Genomic DNA, 20054 nt, shown 5'->3' with positions numbered 1-20054 from the left:
GGTTGTTCTCTGCTGGTTTTAATCGCCAGGCCTGATTAAGCATCATAAAGAAAACCAAGGAAGTAAGAGCTTATGATAATTCTGTTGACATACATTGTTGTTCGGCTCTATTCAAAAGTCTAAAGAGTTTTTGTAAGCATGAACAACTTTACCCCCACACCCCAAGCAATGTCAGCCACCCCCACATTCCAGTCGATGGAAGATGAGCAGCTGATCTGTGAGCAAACTCAGTTACCATGTCTATTGGTCAATGTCATTTCCAATGTAAGACTAAGAATATACAAGACACAGATAACGTTGAGCAAACCTGTTTGAAACCATATATTTAAATAGGTGGATATGTATTTGGAAAGGAAAGGGTAGGGTATATTTCTTTTACTATTTTTGTGCTGTCTTAAGTTTTAGAGATATTTCGGGGGTATTTGAAAGCGGTTTCATGAATTGATGCAATAAATAGTCAGCTTTATCATGGTCATGAAATGTTATGCATCAATATTTTTTGGACAAATAAGAACACATGATGAATATTAAGTGGGCATGTCAGACATGATATAATGAAGATCTAATTTCATAGGTCTGTCTTTCTGGTCACTGAAGTGACATTGTCACTGAGTTTGCAGTTTCTGTATGTGCCAGAAATGAAACCCAAGAAAAGTGCTGCTAGTACAGTTACTGAGTTAACAGCTCCACAGCTCATTAAAGGGTAAGTCAATGGAAGAATAAAAAAGCTCCGACAGTGAAATGAAGGATGACACTGGTATCAAGATTTTGTGAAATATCAACACTACACTGTACACCGCAACGCACAACTTCCAATAACTTACAAACACATATTTTCATTAAAGTCTTATCTGTCTTGTGTTCTTTCTATTATCAGTTTTAAAATTGTGCTGTTTCAACCAACTTGCCTTTACAGAGACAACCCATCATGAGGTTGGGGTTTCATTCAAAAAGTAAAAGCTAGGATCCTTGTCTAAAAGGAGGTATTACTTTCAAAAAGAAAAAACTGACGTGTTTTCGTTTTCAAAGTAAAACTGCCTTAAAAAATTTTTTGTTAAAATATCTAGCATTAGATATATGGACAATAATTTCTATTACAAAATTACCATCTTGATCAAGCATGTGTAGTCGCAGTTCTTCATCCCTCTTCGCCATGAGCTCCTCTCAATATTGTCCAAAAACTCAATCACTTTGACGCACAGCAACCAGTTTACAGCTCTTCATGCAACTGTTAAGCTGAAACAAGAAGGGAAATGTCCTTACACATCCAGGGATACAAATGAATATTTTTGCAAGTGTGGCAGTGGAAACTTCTAAACATGTTTACGTGCACCCTTTTGAACTTAAAATGTGTCATCAAGAAGAAAACATATGAGGCTATTTGAAATGTATGTCTTTTATTCTTGAAATCAATGTTGTAATTCACTCAGTGTCACTCTGAACCACTTGTCACAATAGTTGACATAGAATTAACAGTCTATCAACGTATTTCTTTTTACCAGGATGAAAGCACATATGAAAGCACTGGAACCTATTTCATCTCTTCACTACAAACATATCCCAGAATCCCTCTGCAGGTGAATATTTATTCTGGTTAGACATTAATGAGGTTTGTGAAGATTCAGGTAAACCGTATTTTATTCTATCTGTACATGGACCTCTTAATTCTTTAAACATTAGGGTCATGACATGTAACTCATGAATATATATATTTCAATCTTATTCTAACACTGCTTTAAGCCTTAATTATCTTATAGTGTTATGTAAACTTTGAAGCTGAACACAAGTGTATCAATATGTTTAAAATATAATTTGAGTTTGACATCACTGGTTAGAAGGACTGTTGCCTACACTTCATCGCAATATGACACACCATATGATACATTGAAAATGACACTTGTCATTTTAAGGAGATTTTACCCGCTTTACAATGCTCATTCCAAGGGTCTTCGGACATCATACGTTTTCGGATGGCCATGTTCATCAGAATTACTCGCGCTTTAAAGGGGGGGTTAGCATCACACAGACATTGTAAATACTCAGATGATGGCTTGTTTTTAAGAGACAGTTGTCTTTAATAAGTGAATGAGATGTTTTACAGTTGTTCATGTGATTAGAGAGAAAACTACGACTGTTTCTTAAGCATCCGAAAACCCATAACATGGGGATACATTATAGTGTGATTCAAAAACACCTGTTGATGCAATGCACATCATAGTTTTTTCGAAGCAAAAAGTTTAAAAGAAGATAGCTGATTAGAGGTTTTCCCTGTTGTTTACCAGCTGATTGCTTTCACTTTCGTGGCTTCAGGAACCTTACTCTATTCCTGCCTGGGCGGGGATCACTGTGTCACTACGGAATGTGCGCCTAGTCCCTACATGGAATGCAAAAAATTCCAGGCAACCTACTGTACTATCGCCATGTACACACCACGGGTTATATTGCTATTTAGGCTAAACACTGTGGATCGCAGGTTATGACCAACAGGCGCCCTGACTAACTGGAGTGGGGTAGCCTAGGCCTGGACAGGCGGACCATGAACAGGCACTGAGGCAGACGATAAAATGTGTCGAACCATGGGCACTGGCGCTTGTGAAAAATCTACAAGAGCTATGTTCACATTTCAGTCTTCACAAAATTACATGGCATTAGTAATTGGTTTTCAATACCTTGGAAAGCAACACAATTTACACAGGATGCACCATACATGAAATATAGGATGCCGCACTCACCTGGGCTTGAGTTCATGGTCAACCGGAAGCTTGAAGCAACCAATACACTAGATAAGCTGGTTTCCGGCTCCCTATGCGCGTCGTCAACTTGCGCCAATTGTGATGTTAGAGACGGGACCCAGCTTATACACTAGACTGGTTTTCAAGCCCTAGAGCGCTTGCGATCCCCACCGCACAATACACAAGGCCACCTGTCGACAATGAAATAAAGGGACAAAACTCCTAACATGTCTGCCATTTCATGATTTGAGACAAAGGCTGTTATCAGACGTTGGAATCAGTTCTGTGAAATCTGGATAACCGTGACAAGTTAAAGAAGGTTTAAGTGTAATTACATTTGATATGAAACTTTGATATGTCTATAAAACCCAAAGTATAATATTTTCGAATATGAAAAAAAATGATTGAAGACACAATCAGAGACCTTATATATTCAGATATGATCTCTGACACAATGTATTGGGATCTGAACGTACCACATCGATGCATTCTGCAGAGATAATCCAAGTGTCGAGGAATGTATTGTCTAACATTGAATTCAATCGACCTTGAAACAAAAGTTCCAATACCGCGATGCTTCATGTTTTTTTGTGACCTCGCTATGGTCAAAAGTCGGAATCCATGGAAAGTTATGATGTTTTGATACAATGATGTGAGCTTTTTAACCAATGTGAATCCGCGATTTCTATAACATCCACTGACATCAGAATAAAAGAAATTATACCCCCTGAGCATTTACAAGACAAGCATACACATCCCATCTCTGTTCCCACTTGTACATTGGCATTGTCTCACAAAAGGCTCGACCCATACGGATTAACTTACAGTTGGCCTCACAGCCCGGGAACCATGAATATCATTGTCCCTCCGCCCAGCCCTTACCGTAATGCTATACAGCAAGTCTGGATTTTCCACAGGTTCTGAATCTCCCATCTCACTTGGTCTCCTCGCTAATTTGAATTGAGTTCTTTGTTCCATCAAAGTGGTATATTTTCAGTGACTAGTTAGTTAAGATTAACCGTAAGGCTCGAGCAATACCGATTAGCGACTTTAGTCTTGTCTGTTTCCCATATAAGGAAACATCACAGTCAAATCTCTTACAATCTCTGGATATTTCCCCTGGTAATACCGATAATATATCACAATAAGTAGTACATATGTCAATAAACATCAAAATTTAAATGAGCTGTATAAATATCATCAATAATTTCCGTTGGCAACTCTATATACCTGAAGCAAGTCACCTAATTGTTACCCAAAGGACATGTAAAATGTTGCTACAGATTTCTGTACACTTCCAATCGCCTTGGTCAGTCAGTGGGAGTGTATTCTTCAGCTATTGATACCCTTTACTCGTCAGCCCTCGGACACAACCCTGTGTTAATATAGTTGCATCTTCCCGAGGCAAGGGCGTTAACAACTACAAGCTGGACTATCACAGTCATTTAACTCCTTTGCCCCTGGAAGATGTATATTTGAAGAACGCACGCACGCACGCACGCACGCACACAGACCAAGGATATTGGTAGTGTATTTTGAAAACAAGGTGGTATTTTGGTATCGGATATATAGTTTTCAATTGAAACACAATGCTTACAAAAGTACCACCTGCGCACGTTACCGGTGATTACATGGTATCGTCACATTATGTACATTGTTGTATGCGACCCTTGTAACACAGTCGTTATGGGTGACTGACATATCAACAGCTAAGAACAGGATTAATGGAACACAAACTGGTTTGACCGAATGTGGCGTGATGAGTGAGTGAGTTGGGTTTAACGCCAATTTAAACAGTATTCAAGTTCTATCACGACGTGTCAGCTTAATGTCGGAGCAAAGCCCGAGGTTATGCAGGTCTTAGACCTTTACCATGTTCTTTGGTGAAACCCACGCACACGGGTATGGTGCTGACATACCTAGAAACATAATCTGGTTAGAGAACTTGAAAACAGAAATTTGCCGTGTCAAGGTGAGATGAAATGGGGTTTAACGTCGCGTTCAAGATCATTGATGATCAAGATCATGGCTAGCAGTTGACGACCGCCAGAGTGATTGGAAGTGCACCGTTCAATGTAACATCTGTGAAAAGCTGAGTCATCCGCAAGTAGACCAGTCATGTAGACTATGTGTAGTGCAACATTCCAGTGGAAATTATAACGCTTACAATAGTCAGAAACAATAATACTGTGTCTGTGCCGAGACGGAAACCTGTTGTGTTGGTTGTCACAGCTTGTTTGACAGTCTGAAATAAGTATACGTTAATTATGAATTTCACAACGATGTGACAAATTTAGAATTTCCTTGCTTTTAGTCAAGGAAACTGTACACGGCCTTTCCGGGATCATAACATCAGTCAGTCAGTACGAAACGCAAATGTGCCTGCCACAGACAGGTCTAGGTTAGCTTAACTTTGTAAGCACGCCTGTGAACATTCGCTGCAAACTTTAGATGGTCTGCTGAAACATTTGAGACAACATATAGGGAAAGGGGAGACAACTGCATGAATCTCCATTTCTATTATGTAATTCACAATTTTCAAAATTTTGATCACACTATACTAGGAAGCATTTTTTTTTTAAAAAAGAAAGAAATATTGTAAAATTGTACTTGAAATTAGAAGCCAAACTGCTAATACCCGTATCTTTAATACAGACAACTGAAATGGCTTTATGCGCAGTCGGATCTTGTTATAGCAGGCTATAATATCATGTGAGTAATAAGCTGGATGAGAAAAACATTTTCAGTTCCATGATGAACAAATTATATTTGTGACACAATGATCGTTATTTTGTTGTATTTTCTATGTGTTTTTATCTTCATAATCAATGAATGATACAATATTTGATTGTGGTAATGACCATTTGAAAAGATAGCAGTGCAAAACTTGCATTAAGTCTTCTTTGGCCACCTTCCGAAGCATGCCTGTCAACCTTTTACCGTAATAATGATACTATATATCCCAACGGTACACTGTAACATTCACGGTAGGATAACTGTCAGCCTTTTACTGTAAAAACTAGGTATATATCCCAACGGAACACCGTAACATTCACGGTAGGATAACTGTTAGTCTTTTACTGTAAACGCACGGTATATATCCCAACGGAACACCGTAACATTCACGGTAGGATAACTGTTAGCCTTTTACTGTAAAAACTAGGTATATATCCCAACGGAACACCGTAACATTCACGGCAGGATAACTGTCAGCATTTTACTGTAAAAACTAGGTATATATCCCAACGGAACACCGTAACATTCACGGTAGGATAACTGTTAGCCTTTTACTGTAAAAACTAGGTATATATCCCAACGGAACACCGTAACATTCACGGTAGGATAACTGTTAGTCTTTTACTGTAAACGCACGGTATATATCCAAACGGAACACCGTAACATTCACGGTAGGATAACTGTTAGCCTTTTACTGTAAAAACTAGCTATATATCCCAACGGAACACCGTAACATTCACGGCAGGATAACTGTCAGCATTTTACTGTAAAATCTAGGTATATATCCCAACGGAACACCGTAAGAATCGCGGTAGGGTAACTGTTAGTCTTTTATTGTAAAAGCACGGTATAAACATACCAACGGAACACCTTAAGACTCGCGGTAAGATAAATGTTAGTCTTTTACTGTAAAAGCACGGTATATATCCCAACGGAACACCGCAACAATCGCAGTAGGATAAATGACAGCATGGCTGCCAACATTTTACCGTATAAAAATCACAGAAAGGGTTAACAATGTAGTAAGAATTGGCACTTCATGTTTTTACGAAAAGAAAGGACTTTGAAGAAGCATTGTTTGCGTATGGTTGTATGTCTACTTTTTAAACATCGGTTGCAAGGACATTTACACGCATACACTGGACGTCAATGACATCAAATGGCCTTTGTGAAAATAAGTTGTGACAGCTATGTTTTCTCTTTCAAAGCAGAGGTGGCCCAGTTCAACCTTATACGCATCCGCCCAGTACCAAGGTACCCGGGGTAAAATGTGTCCCCAGTACCCCGTGATTGCTGTTTGTAAGAGGCGACTTAAAGGATCGGGTTGTGAGGCCTGGTGACTTGGTTGATAGCGAGTCAACGTATCCATACGGCTTGGAGCGTTGTTCATAACATCAGTCACTGGATTGTCTTGTGCAGACTCTACTTCTATACAGACTGCCGTTGTATATAGCTGGTTAGTGCGGCGCAAAACAACAAACACACACACGCATCCCTGCACTGTCACAGTCCAGTGGGGAGAGGACGGGGATGTTCTGAGGAGGCCACCCCTCCTTTTTTGAATGTGAAACCATTGCATGATAACATGTTAATTTGGTGGTGAAAATACAATTAATAATGGTTTACATATTAATTGTATGTGTGATTTTGTTGGGGGTGGACTTTTGGGTGGACTTCTTCCACCCCACAATTCCACCCCACCCCACCCCACCCAACGCAGAGTAGTAGAACAGTGTTTTGAAATTTGATGTAGTCCCACTGTGGAATAGATACCTCTTTATTTTGATTTTGAACCGAGCGCTTTATTTTCTCGTTTTGATGCTATGCCATCTGTTAATTTCGCGAAAGCCCTTGCCTCGGCGTGTATTAGAGACCCAGCGTGTAATAGAGGAAATATAGATACAGTTCATTTACAGTTCATATGGGATGATCGATCGGCAGCCATTTTCTATGAATCGATATGTATTGTTGGCTATTTCGATCTATGTATTCATACGCACGTTTTTTTGTGAAAAGGCTTAATATATTTGAAAGGGGTTTCCGTAGCAAAAAGGAAACCTCTTTTTGACCAATCGGATTCAAGCATTTATCAATGTCATGGTAGAATCTCAATTAGAACCTCTTTATTTTCATTGACATGCTTGCTGTATAAGGCGACTATGCTTGTCGTAAGAGCCGACTAACGGGATCGGGTGGTCAGGCTCGCTGACTTGGTTGATGCATGTCGTCGATCCCAATTGCATGGATCGATGCTCATTATGTTAATCCCTATGGCCGCTGTCATATAGCTGGAATATTGCTGAGTGCGGTGTTAAACAACAAACATACCAACCAACCAACTATTTTCATTGAAAACTACACTATGCTGGAATTGTATCCACAAATTGAAAGACGTACATCCATCACACAGAAGCAGGTCTGGCGTTACATTCCACGATGACAAATTGAGGTACAGTTGACCATGCTAATGCCTACAACTACGCTGAAGGTCTTACGTAGGTTTGGGTAGGTGGTCTACAACATTACGTCAGGTCATGCAACACTCCGCATCACAAAGGTTGACTGATGGGTCAGAGAAAGACCAGCTGACCACAGAGAGAACACGGAGCTACACGTTGTTGTGACATCGGTTACAGCTGCACCTGTACGTCATCAACGACTGCGGATTCAGAAGTCAACACACAACTGCTTGTGCCCAGTAATTATTGGCCCATCAGTTCGCGTGGGCGCTTTGTCACGTGATATCTCTACATGTTCCTTTTCAACTGATTTAAAAGTATGAAAACATTGGTAGCCGACTGCTTTGAACAACTCGCGAGTGTCATTGTCTGTTTGAACTACCAACCAGGACAGAGCGGATGCTCGGGGAAAATATATGGAAGGCCACATCTGAATGTAATGAATTCTTGGATCGATTTTTCTTCCATAAACTGGGAGAAAATGATTTCACGGCAAATACTATATATGTCTTTCATGTAAAAGAGAAAACAGTGCTGGTTCTTAATGGAACAACTTGTTGCCACTCGACAGGAATCTCGACCAAACTGTCACGTGACAGGAATCCCTAACAGTCACGTAACATAATTGCTATAGGATTGGCAGCGTGAGATACACTCTTTACTATACATATAGGCCCTAGTCATGTATCACAGAATATGCAGAAAGGAAACAATTATGGAATTTTTATCAAAATCACAAAATCTTCAGAAGTCATGCAGTATTCTATTACATTGATTATCAATTTGTTATAATTGATTATCCGTCAAAACCAGCTGTTTCAATCAGAGTGGGTTTATTGTGATTTGATCTCATGCAACAGAGCTGGAAACCCAGTAAGGTATCAATATACGTCATGAACTTAGATAACCATAGGTTATATACCTACTTGGGTTGGAAGTCAAAAAAAAATTATATTTTATTTTTATTTGTATCCCTCGTATGTAACAGTAGGTTCACTGTTCAAGCAGATTTTGCTTTGTTTATCAAGCTGGTGATCTGGGGGCCGTTATATATATCATAGCTGACAGTTTGTGTTAAATCATTTGAAAGAATTAGGTTTGATAAATAAATCGTGAAGAAGTACACATTATATTATAATTAAATTTAGTTCACACGATCATCTAAATACGACGTTAAAATTGAACGAATTCATTCGGAGTTTTCTATTGACATTTTCCGAGACAAGCGAATACACAACGCGCTTCCGAATGCATCCATACTCCGCAAACCACCGTCACTGTGTGGAGTACAGGTGCCGGGAAAATGGCTGAATTCAACGTAAAGTTTGTCGGGCAAAAATTAAGCAAAATTCGATGGCGACCTACGCAATCACAGTCCATTATACAATCAGATGTATTTGCCACGGGGAGCTGGGATGACGAGGTAAAGTATTTGGTGGCTAATTAACTCTTCAGGTGGTCGGGAATCAGAGGAAATTCGCCAAGTCAAATGTGAAAATCAGCTGGAAATACAGACTCAAAGCTAAGGCGGCCCATGAAGCAGGATAGTGATATTACTGAAACACTGGATACATGTATATAGATATTTATATATATGGGTCCAGTGTTTCAGTAATGTCACCATCCTGCTTCAGGGCCCGTGACTCACAGTGGGGATAAGAACCATGCCACTGTAAAGTGTATTTAGAATGTGGCTTTGTATAAAGCGTGTGTACACAGATGTGGCACTGAATCCTGCTTATTAGATATTCAAGTCTCTGCCACGTGAAGTTGACAAGTCTCTCAAGTTATTCCTGAATAGGAGCTTTAATAAACACGATTCATGTATGTAGGCCTAATTAAGAAATATTGTCACCGTCTTGTTTATTTCAAACAATATTACATTTGAGAACATTACTTCACCTTACCATATAGCCTGCAACCTCGGAGTATCGTGGTACGGTGAACGGAACAAAATGCACTCACCAACCTTTATAATTATTCCTGTTCTCAATATCAGATGTCATTTATTTTATCTAACAATGCATATTTTACTGATAAAAGTTCATTATTTACATTAGTAGCTCCGAGTAAAAGTCGGGCCTTACGCTCAGTTTGACAAGGGAGAGAACTCCATTGTATCGCGGTACAGAGAAAGGTTGTGTATGGAGGTCCGAATTGGACAAAAAGAGGACATTCTCCCACCAACCACTTAATATGATCATGCCAGACATCAGTGATTTGTCCAGACATGTGCAAAGATAGCACAAGTAAAATTCTAAATGTGTTATCAGTAATGGGTATTCAATGCATATTTACCGAAAAGTAAGAGAAAAATATTTTAAAAATCAACAACAAAATATCAGAAATGTTATTCTAAGATTATTGGGTTTTTTAAAAAATGGATGACAATTTGTCACAAAATGGAAAAATGTTAACAGTAAACAATAAATATATAAAAAGCACTCCTAGTATGCTCAAAGTATGTATTTATCTTTTGGCTTCTAGTGAAGAACGTATTTCTAAGTTTGGCATTATGGCCCTTATGATTTCCGAATAGATTCTGGGCACAGAGCGGGAAAAAATGTGCGGAGTACGTAACTTCCGCTACCTTATTAGTGGCCATGAATATGCAGATGATCTAGTTCAGGACGATAGAGAAAGTTTACTTGGGGAACTGCGGCTTATATCGTTGGCATTGACAGATGGGGGTAAGGCAATATTGAAAAAGATGCCAGAAGTAAGTATCAACGCATTAATAACTCCTTACTTACAGCTGGGTACAATTTGTGAAGCCCATTTCTGGTGTCCCCCGCCGTGATATTGCTGAAATATTGCTAAAAGCGGCGTAAAACCATACTCACTCACTCACTCACCTTACTTACAGCAGACGGAACATTCCGAGGAAATTGAAATTGTTTATGAAGTGAGCACTTCCTGGTTACTGATTTGCATTAATAGACAGCCGCTAAGAGGCGTGTCCCGCATGAACTACCGGAAATTGCAAATGCCGCCATACGATGAATGCCTCGGTACCACAGGGTCTGAGTATAAACGTTTTTGTAACTGGGACATGCTGAAGGACCCAAGGATTATTTTAAACATTGCACATTAACATAGATCTTTCAGTTAACCTATCACCAATACATGTTGTACAGGGGGATTGAACTTATCAGTATGAGATGTCATGTGGTATTGTCTTTGTTAAAACCAGGACAACAAGATCCGTCTGTGGAGTCTGGAACAACTCAGTCGGGATGACAGGGAGGGTCCTGGCAGTGTGCTGGACAGCGAGCCACACGAGTTGTGCAGCGTCACACAGAGAGGGGACGTCACAGACCTCAGTGTAAGTTGTGCATTGTCACACAGAGTGGGGACGTCACAGACCTCAGTGTAAGTTGTGCATTGTCACATGGAGGCATCTTCCTGAGGGAAGGGAGATAACTGACTATACAAGTCTAGTTCAGCAAGGGAAGATGCTAGGAAGGGGTGATGACACAAACCTCAGTGTAAGTTGCGTGGTGTCATGTAGATGGTTGATGTCACAGTCCTCAGCGTCATTTATGCAGACCTTGGTTTAAGTTGTGTCTTGTCAGTTGTGCAGCATCACATATGAGGCTAATGTTCCGGGGTAGAATAGGTCTTCAGCAACCCATGCTTGCCATAAAAGGTGACTATGCTTGTCGTAAAAGGCGACTAATGGGATCGGGTGGTCAGACTCACTGACTTGGTTGATGCATGTCATCGATCCCAATTGCGTGGATCGATGCTCATGATGTCAGTCACTGGATTGTCTGGTCCAGACTCGATTATTTACAGAATGCCGTCATATAACTGGAATATCGCTGGAATATCGCTGAGTGCGGCATTACAACAAACCAACCAACCAACTTAATGTTCATATGCCATTAACTTTTCTCGGTTTTTCCTATTTCCCTCTTATCATGCAGGATATGGTGTACATTTAAGTTTGTGACATAGAAAAGATATATATTTCAGTTACCATTGTTATCAAGATGAAAGTTTTTCGCACAGGAAATAGTGTATAATTTATTTCGTCACACATAACTATTTGTATATTTCAGTTTATAACGAATGACCACATAGCAGCAGCATCTTCAACTGGAAATGTAGCTATATATCGCCACCATCTCAACTCACAGGTATATCCCTCAACCTCTCAACTAGTTATCTGCAGTAAATGTTTATTACATTAGTGTGTCATGGTCCATGGAAGGTTTCGAGACTCAACTCAAATCCAGTAACTCTTACGTTTGTATATTTTGGGGGAAGACTCACAAATCGCCATTATATTCAGGGGTCGATTGAACTGCTGGCCCATTGGCTCATGGCAGGTTAATACTACAAAGAGCTTGCTGAAAGGTAAAGTATATGGCCCGTCTGGCTCGTCAAAATGTCACTCCTCCTCCATGTGTGTTTAATTTTTTTAACTGGACACTGCTTGTGAATTATGTAATTTCGATGAGAAATATTTAGAGGGGATGAGGTCGTGTGAATGAGAATGTGAACTCAAAGAAAGATATATTTAGATCATCTCAGTAGAATGACAACCAGACGCCATTTTGTAATGTTGTGTACAATAACATCTTTATTTGCTCATAAATCACCACGGATTGAGGCAAATGGAAGCCAAAATTTAATCTCAGAGTGCAGGTAAAGGTGTTTCAGGGTGAGGAGTTCTAAATTTTTGAGATCAGAGATTCGGGCACTCAGCGGCCTCCTCCATTTAGTTGTGGGCCAGTCACTTTTTAAAGGAGCAAGCCCGGCTGGCTACAGACAGATTTGTTGTTAAATCTACAACCTGATATTAATCTTTCAAACGCTCTTTGTTGCATTCAAGTAAACGATACAAGGCTCTTGCTTCACCTATCTGCATAAGACTGTCACTGCAAAGTGAACATACTGCCTCTTCCAGACCCTGAGTGTGGCCCACTGCTGGGACGATGTCCATTACTTGGCAGCAGGGTCATGTTCCTGCACTTGTTTAACGACTAAGGGAGACGATGTAGTTGTATCTGGTGGAGAGGATGGAAGGATTGTCGTTCTGAATGTCAACCGGAGGCAACCAGAGAGAGTCATTGGTGAGTTGATGTTATAGTGACCGATGCAAATCATTGGTGAGTTGATGTTATAGTGGCCGATGCAAGTCATTGGTGAGTTGATGTTATAGTGGCCGATGCAAGTCATTGGTGAGTTAATGTTATAGTGGCCGATGCAAGTCATTGGTGAGTTGATGTTATAGTTGCCGATGCAAGTCATTGGTGAGTTGATGTTATAGTGGCCGATGCAAGTCATTGGTGAGTTGATGTTATAGTGACCGATGCAAGTCATTGGTGAGTTGATGTTATAGTGGCCGATGCAAGTCATTGGTGAGTTGATGTTATAGTGGCCGATGCAAGTCATTGGTGAGTTGATGTTATAGTGACCGATGCAAGTCATTTGTGAGTTGATGTTATAGTGGCCGATGCAAGTCATTGGTGAGTTGATGTTATAGTGGCCGATGCAAGTCATTGGTGAGTTGATGTTATAGTGGCCGATACAAGTCATTGGTGAGTTGATGTTGTAGTGACCGATGCAAGTCATTGATGCAAGTCATTTGTGAGTGGATGTTGTCATGGTTATTGTGTTAAGTGAGACATTAGTGAGTTGATGTTGTCATGGTTATAAGGTTGAAGTGTGTCATTGATGAGTTGATGTTGTCATGGTTATAGGGTTGAAAAGTGTGACATTGGTGAGTTGATGTTGTCATGGTTGTAGGGTTGAAGTGAGACATTGGTGAGTTGATGTTGTCATGGTTATAGAGTTGAAGTGTGTCATTGGTGAGTTGATGTTGTCATGGTTATAGGGTTGAAGTGAGACATTGGTGAGTTGATGTTGCAGTATTGAAGCGTGCTGTTGGTGAGTTGATCATGAATGTGAACATCTTTAGAGTCGATTGCAAGGTTGTTGTTGTCTGAGTAAATTTAGTTGGTTTGCTTGTAATTCTTTTTTTTGTTTACTTTGTTTTATCTATGTTTCAGAATCTGCTGACAGTTGTACTATAAATGCCATCACGTTTCTGAAACAGACAGAGGTTATCACCGTCAATTCCTTTGGACAGTTGAAGATATTTGACTTTCGACAGAACACTGCAGTTCCAACAAGAACCTACACAGTGTAAGTGTTAGACCTGAATTAATATTTCAAGTCATCATGGTCACATTGTTCAATTTCACCTGAGGTTCAATGAACCTTTCTCAAGTTAGTCACTGAAAATAATTTCTGAGCAGTTTATTTGAAATATGATTTAAGAAATTGATCTATTCATGAAAGTTCACTTTTGGTGCCCTTCACTTGACATTGAGAATATTTTGAAGGGTGGGACTGTGTCAACACTTGTATATTTATGACAAATTGCCATGCTCTCTGGCTCCTTCAGTGTCTGCCATGCTTGGCCCTTCTGGCCAACTCAGTAGTAAATACATGTGTTTATGTTTTAGGACAGAAGAACACAGCTCACTGCAGTGTGTGGCTAAGCACCCTGGTCAGGCCCACATTGTGGCCACAGGGGGCCAGGACGGGATGCTGACTATCTGGGACCTCCGTCAGGACAAGTTTCCCATGACATTGCTAGAGGCCCACAGTGCCACCAGTAAGTTGTCATGACATTGCTAGAGGCCCACAGTGCCACCAGTAAGTTGTCATGACATTGCTAGAGGCCCACAGTGCCACCAGTAAGTTGTCATGTCATTGCTAGAGGCCCACAGTGCCACCAGTAAGTTGTCATGACATTGCTAGAGGCCCACAGTGCCACCAGTAAGTTGTCATGACATTGCTAGAGGCCCACAGTGCCACCAGTAAGTTGTCATGGCATTGCTAGAGGCCCACAGTGCCACCAGTAAGTTGTCATGTCATTGCTAGAGGCCCACAGTGCCACCAGTAAGTTGTCATGACATTGCTAGAGGCCCACAGTGCCACCAGTAAGTTGTCATGTCATTGCTAGAGGCCCACAGTGCCACCAGTAAGTTGTCATGTCATTGCTAGAGGCCCACAGTGCCACCAGTAAGTTGTCATGACATTGCTAGAGGCCCACAGTGCCACCAGTAAGTTGTCATGTCATTGCTAGAGGCCCACAGTGCCACCAGTGAGTTGTCATGACATTGCTAGAGGCCCACAGTGCCACCAGTAAGTTGTCATGACATTGCTAGAGGCCCACAGTGCCACCAGTAAGTTGTCATGACATTGCTAGAGGCCCACAGTGCCACCAGTAAGTTGTCATGACATTGCTAGAGGCCCACAGTGCCACCAGTAAGTTGTCATGACATTGCTAGAGGCCCACAGTGCCACCAGTAAGTTGTCATGTCATTGCTAGAGGCCCACAGTGCCACCAGTAAGTTGTCATGACATTGCTAGAGGCCCACAGTGCCACCAGTAAGTTGTCATGACATTGCTAGAGGCCCACAGTGCCACCAGTAAGTTGTCATGTCATTGCTAGAGGCCCACAGTGCCACCAGTAAGTTGTCATGTCATTGCTAGAGGCCCACAGTGCCACCAGTAAGTTGTCATGACATTGCTAGAGGCCCACAGTGCCACCAGTAAGTTGTCATGACATTGCTAGAGGCCCACAGTGCCACCAGTAAGTTGTCATGACATTGCTAGAGGCCCACAGTGCCACCAGTAAGTTGTCATGACATTGCTAGAGGCCCACAGTGCCACCAGTAAGTTGTCATGACATTGCTAGAGGCCCACAGTGCCACCAGTAAGTTGTCATGACATTGCTAGAGGCTAACCATGTCGTCTAGGGCTGGGACGGGTAACTCGGGTACCCGGGTCGGGTGGGTACAGAGTAGGGGCCCAGGTACCCACAGGACTACCCAGACTCATGGTTAGTCATGTGATATATTGTCTAATGACTAAAATATCTGGAACTCTATGGTTACACTACAAGTCACTTATGTTCGCTTTTCCTTCCGACTATGCACCCATTCCTTCTGATTTTTCATATGGTTGAATAAAGATATAACTGAAGTCAACGTCAGTGTATGCATGACCAGATTGTTTGATACATGTATGCTAAAAATATTCCCAATCGGACATTTTGAGACATGTCCTGAGACCTACAGTTGGTACACGGGTAGGGTAGGGTAATAGAGGGGCGGGTTCCCGGGTAGTAAATTTGGACTAGTCCCAGCCCTAGTCTCGTCAGTAAGTTGTCATGACATTGCTAGAGCTAACAGTGACACCAGTAAGTTGTCATGACATTGCTAGAGCTAACAGTGACACCAGTAAGTTGTCATGACATTGCTAGAGCTAACAGTGACACCAGTAAGTTGTCATGACATTACAAGGTGTTCACAGGTGCAGTACTTGTTCCTTGATGTTGTTAACAGTATCCTAACCATGTTACTAATCTTCATGCTCTGTGGGGGGCACGGGTGGCCCAGTCGTCTATGGCGCCGCGATTCTCTGTGCAGAGTTGCATCCCTTGGGCAAGCCAGAAACCTATGATTGTGGGTTCGAATCCCGGTTCGCCCCGATTATGTTTCCAGGTTTGTCAGCACCATACCCGTGCTCATGGGTTTCACCGAAGTGATAAACGTCTGAGACCTGCATCACTTCGGGCTTTCCTCCCACATTAGGCTGACACGCCGCGATATAACTGGAATACTGTTAAAAGCGGCGTCAAACCAAACTCACTCACTCACTCATGCTCTGTGGGAGTTCCAGGTCCGTTGTACAGATTTGGCTCATTGTACATCATTATACGTGGGATGGCATGGATCTTGTTATCAGTCACTGATTTTCCTGGTCCAAACTTAGTTATTTACAGGCCACCATGATATTTCTTGAATAATGCTGACTCAGCAAAATATTTGTGATGTGTCATTGCAGTGTGGGAGGTGAAGTTCCATCCCCACAACCCGGACCATCTGTTCACCTGCTCTGATGATGGCTCAGTCTGGCACTGGGATGGCACGTCTGTCAGGGGAAGCGCGTCTACTTCATCGTTTGTGTCAGGTAAGTTGTAGTCAGGGGTACCACATCTACATCAGTGAGGGGAACCACATCTACATCAATGGGGGGCACCACATCTACATCAGTGGGGGGTACCCATGAAGAATCCGGGGTAGAATAGGTCTTCAGCAACCCATGCTTGCCGTAAAAGGCGACTATGCTTGTCGTAAAAGGCGACTATCTGGATCAGGTGGTCAAGCTCGCTGACTTGGTTTATACATGTCATCGGTCCCAATTGCGTGGATCGATGCTCATGATATCAATCACTGGATTGTCTGGTCCAGACTCGATTATTTACAGACTGCCGTCATATAGCTGGAATATTGCTGAGTGCGGCGTTTAACAACAAACCAACCAACCTACATCAGTGGTGAGAACCACATCTACATCAGTGGGGGGAACCACATCTACATCAGTGGGGGGAACCACATCTACATCAGTGGGGGGAACCACATCTACATCAGTGGGGGGAACCACATCTACATCAGTGGGGGGAACCACATCTACATCAGTGGGGGGAACCACATCTACATCAGTGGGGGGAACCACATCTACATCAGTGGGGGAACCACATCTACATCAGTGGGGGGACCACATCTACATCAGTGGGGGAACCAAATCTACATCAGTGGGGGGAACCACATCTACATCAGTGGGGGGAACCACATCTACATCAGTGGGGGGACCACATCTACATCAGTGGGGGAACCAAATCTACATCAGTGGGGGGAACCACATCTACATCAGTGGGGGGAACCACATCTACATCAGTGGGGGGAACCACATCTACATCAGTGAGGGGAACCACATGTACATCAGTGGGGGGAACAACATCTACATCAGTGGGGGGAACAACATCTACATCAGTGAGGGGAACCACATCTACATCATCTACTGTGTATAACACACTGGTATTGTAAGAAGCAGTACATCCACATTGTTTCTGTAGCAACAAAATCGTACGTGACAAAGTATCTGTCAAGTTTTGGTTCTGCATGTATGTGTTTGTTCTTTCCCAGGGTTACGAGGAGACAGTGCCAGCAGCACGGGACACATCAGCTCGTGGCTGAACCTGGACTCCGCCCGGCAGAAGCTGGAGATCACCTCCCTCCTCCCCACGAGGTCACTTCCTGTCAACTCCCTCGATATAGACCGCGATACCCTCCTGTGTGGTACAGACAGTGAGACCCTCTACACTATCTCCTTGCCAGGCCTGGTGTAGAGCTTCTCACTAAGCAAGTCCTAACGCCCATATCACTACCCAGTCCCTACCCCTATCTCACTACCCAGTCCCTAAGTCCCTACCCAGTCCCTACCCCCATCACACTACCCCATCTCACTACCCAGTCCTACCCCAATCTCACTTCCCAGTCCCTACCCCCATAATACTACCCCATCTCACTACCCAGTCCTACCCCCATATCACTACCCAGTCCCTACCCCTATCTCACTACCCAGTCCCTAAGTCCCTACCCAGTCCCTACCCCCATCTCACTACCCAGTTCCTACCCCCATCTCACTACCCAAGTCCCTAACCCATCTCACTACCCAGTCCTACCCCCATCTCACTACCCAGTCCTTACCCCCATCTCACTACCCAGGTCCCTACCCCCATCTCACTACCCAGGTCCCTACCCCCATCTCACTACCCAGGTCCCTACCCCCATCTCACTACCCCCATCTCGCTACCCAGTCCTACCCACATCTCACTTCCCCAATCTCACTACCCTCATCTCACTACCCAGTCCTACCCCTATCTCACTAACCCAATCTCACTACCCAAATCTCACTACCAAGTCCCTAACCCCATCTCACTACCCAGGTCCCTAACCCCAATCTCATTACCCAGGTCCCTACGCCCCATCTCACTACCCAGGCCCTATCCCCATCTCACTACCCAGTCCCTACCCCCATCTCACTACCCCCATCTCACTACCCCCATCTCACTACTCCCATCTCACTACCCCCATCTCTCGACCCCCATCTCACTACCCAATCCCTACACCCATCTCACTACCCTGGTCCCTAACCCCATCTCACTACCCAGTCCCTACCCCCATCTCACTACCCCCATCTCACTACCCCAATCTCACTACCCCCATCTCTCTACCCCCATCTCACTACTCCCATCTCTCTACCCCCATCTCTCGACACCCATTTCACTACCCTGGTCCCTACCCCCATCTCACTACCCAGACCCTACCCCATCTCACTACCCAGTCCCTACCCCAATCTCACTTCCCCAATCTCACTACCCCCATCTCACTACCCCCATCTCTCTACCCCCATCTCACTACTCCCATCTCTCTACCCCCATCTCACTACCCAGGCCCTACCCCCATCTCACTACCCAGTCCCTACCCCCATCTCACTACCCAGACCCTACCCCATCTCACTACCCAGTCCCTACCCCAATCTCACTTCCCCAATCTCACTACCCCAATCTCACTACCCCCATCTCTCTACCCCCATCTCACTACTCCCATCTCTCTACCCCCATCTCACTACCCAGGCCCTACCCCCATCTCACTACCCAGTCCTTACCCCCATCTCACTACCCAGGCCCTACCCCCATCTCACTACCCAGGCCCTACCCCCATCTCACTACCCAGTCCTTACCCCCATCTCACTACCCAGGCCCTACCCCCATCTCACTACCCAGTCCTTACCCCCATCTCACTACCCAGTCCTTACCCCCATCTCACTACCCAGGCCCTACCCCCATCTCACTACCCAGGCCCTACCCCCATCTCACTACCCAGTCCCTACCCCCATCTCACTACCCCCATCTCACTACCCAGTCCCTACCCCAATCTCACTTCCCCAATCTCACTACCCCAATCTCACTACCCCCATCTCACTTCTACCATCTCTCTACCCCAATCTCACTAATCCCATCTCACTACCCCCATCTCACTACCCAGGCCCTACCCCCATCTCACTACCCAGTCCCTACCTCATCCCATTGCCTGAGTCCCTACCCTATCACACAACCCCAGCCCCACCTCCGTCTCACTACCCAAATCCACGCCCCTATTTCCACACCCTCATCTCACTATCCCTATTTCATTACCCCCATCTCATTGCCCCAGTACACCATTGTCATGTATAGAGTAACCACTGTCATGTATAG

At 43.3% G+C, this 20054-nt stretch overlaps 1 protein-coding gene across 1 annotated transcript; it reads left to right on the top strand.

Moving 5' to 3' along the window:
• Positions 1-9220: 9220 nt before the first annotated feature.
• Positions 9221-19515, top strand: LOC139473857 (nucleoporin Nup43-like). The gene is made up of 8 exons (XM_071256628.1): positions 9221-9350; positions 11121-11252; positions 11992-12069; positions 12843-13008; positions 13948-14083; positions 14407-14558; positions 16799-16924; positions 17941-19515. Exons 1-8 carry the CDS (start codon positions 9231-9233, stop codon positions 18141-18143), a joined length of 1113 nt encoding a protein of 370 aa, XP_071112729.1. The 5' UTR covers positions 9221-9230; the 3' UTR covers positions 18144-19515.
• Positions 19516-20054: the final 539 nt, after the last annotated feature.

The sequence above is a fragment of the Haliotis cracherodii genome, unplaced genomic scaffold, assembly GCF_022045235.1.
Source record: "Haliotis cracherodii isolate W230 unplaced genomic scaffold, xgHalCrac1.p SCAF_3, whole genome shotgun sequence".
Classification (NCBI taxonomy): domain Eukaryota; kingdom Metazoa; phylum Mollusca; class Gastropoda; order Lepetellida; family Haliotidae; genus Haliotis; species Haliotis cracherodii.
The sequence above is the reverse complement of the archived record's forward strand: the minus strand, read 5'-3'. Positions and strand labels throughout refer to the sequence as shown.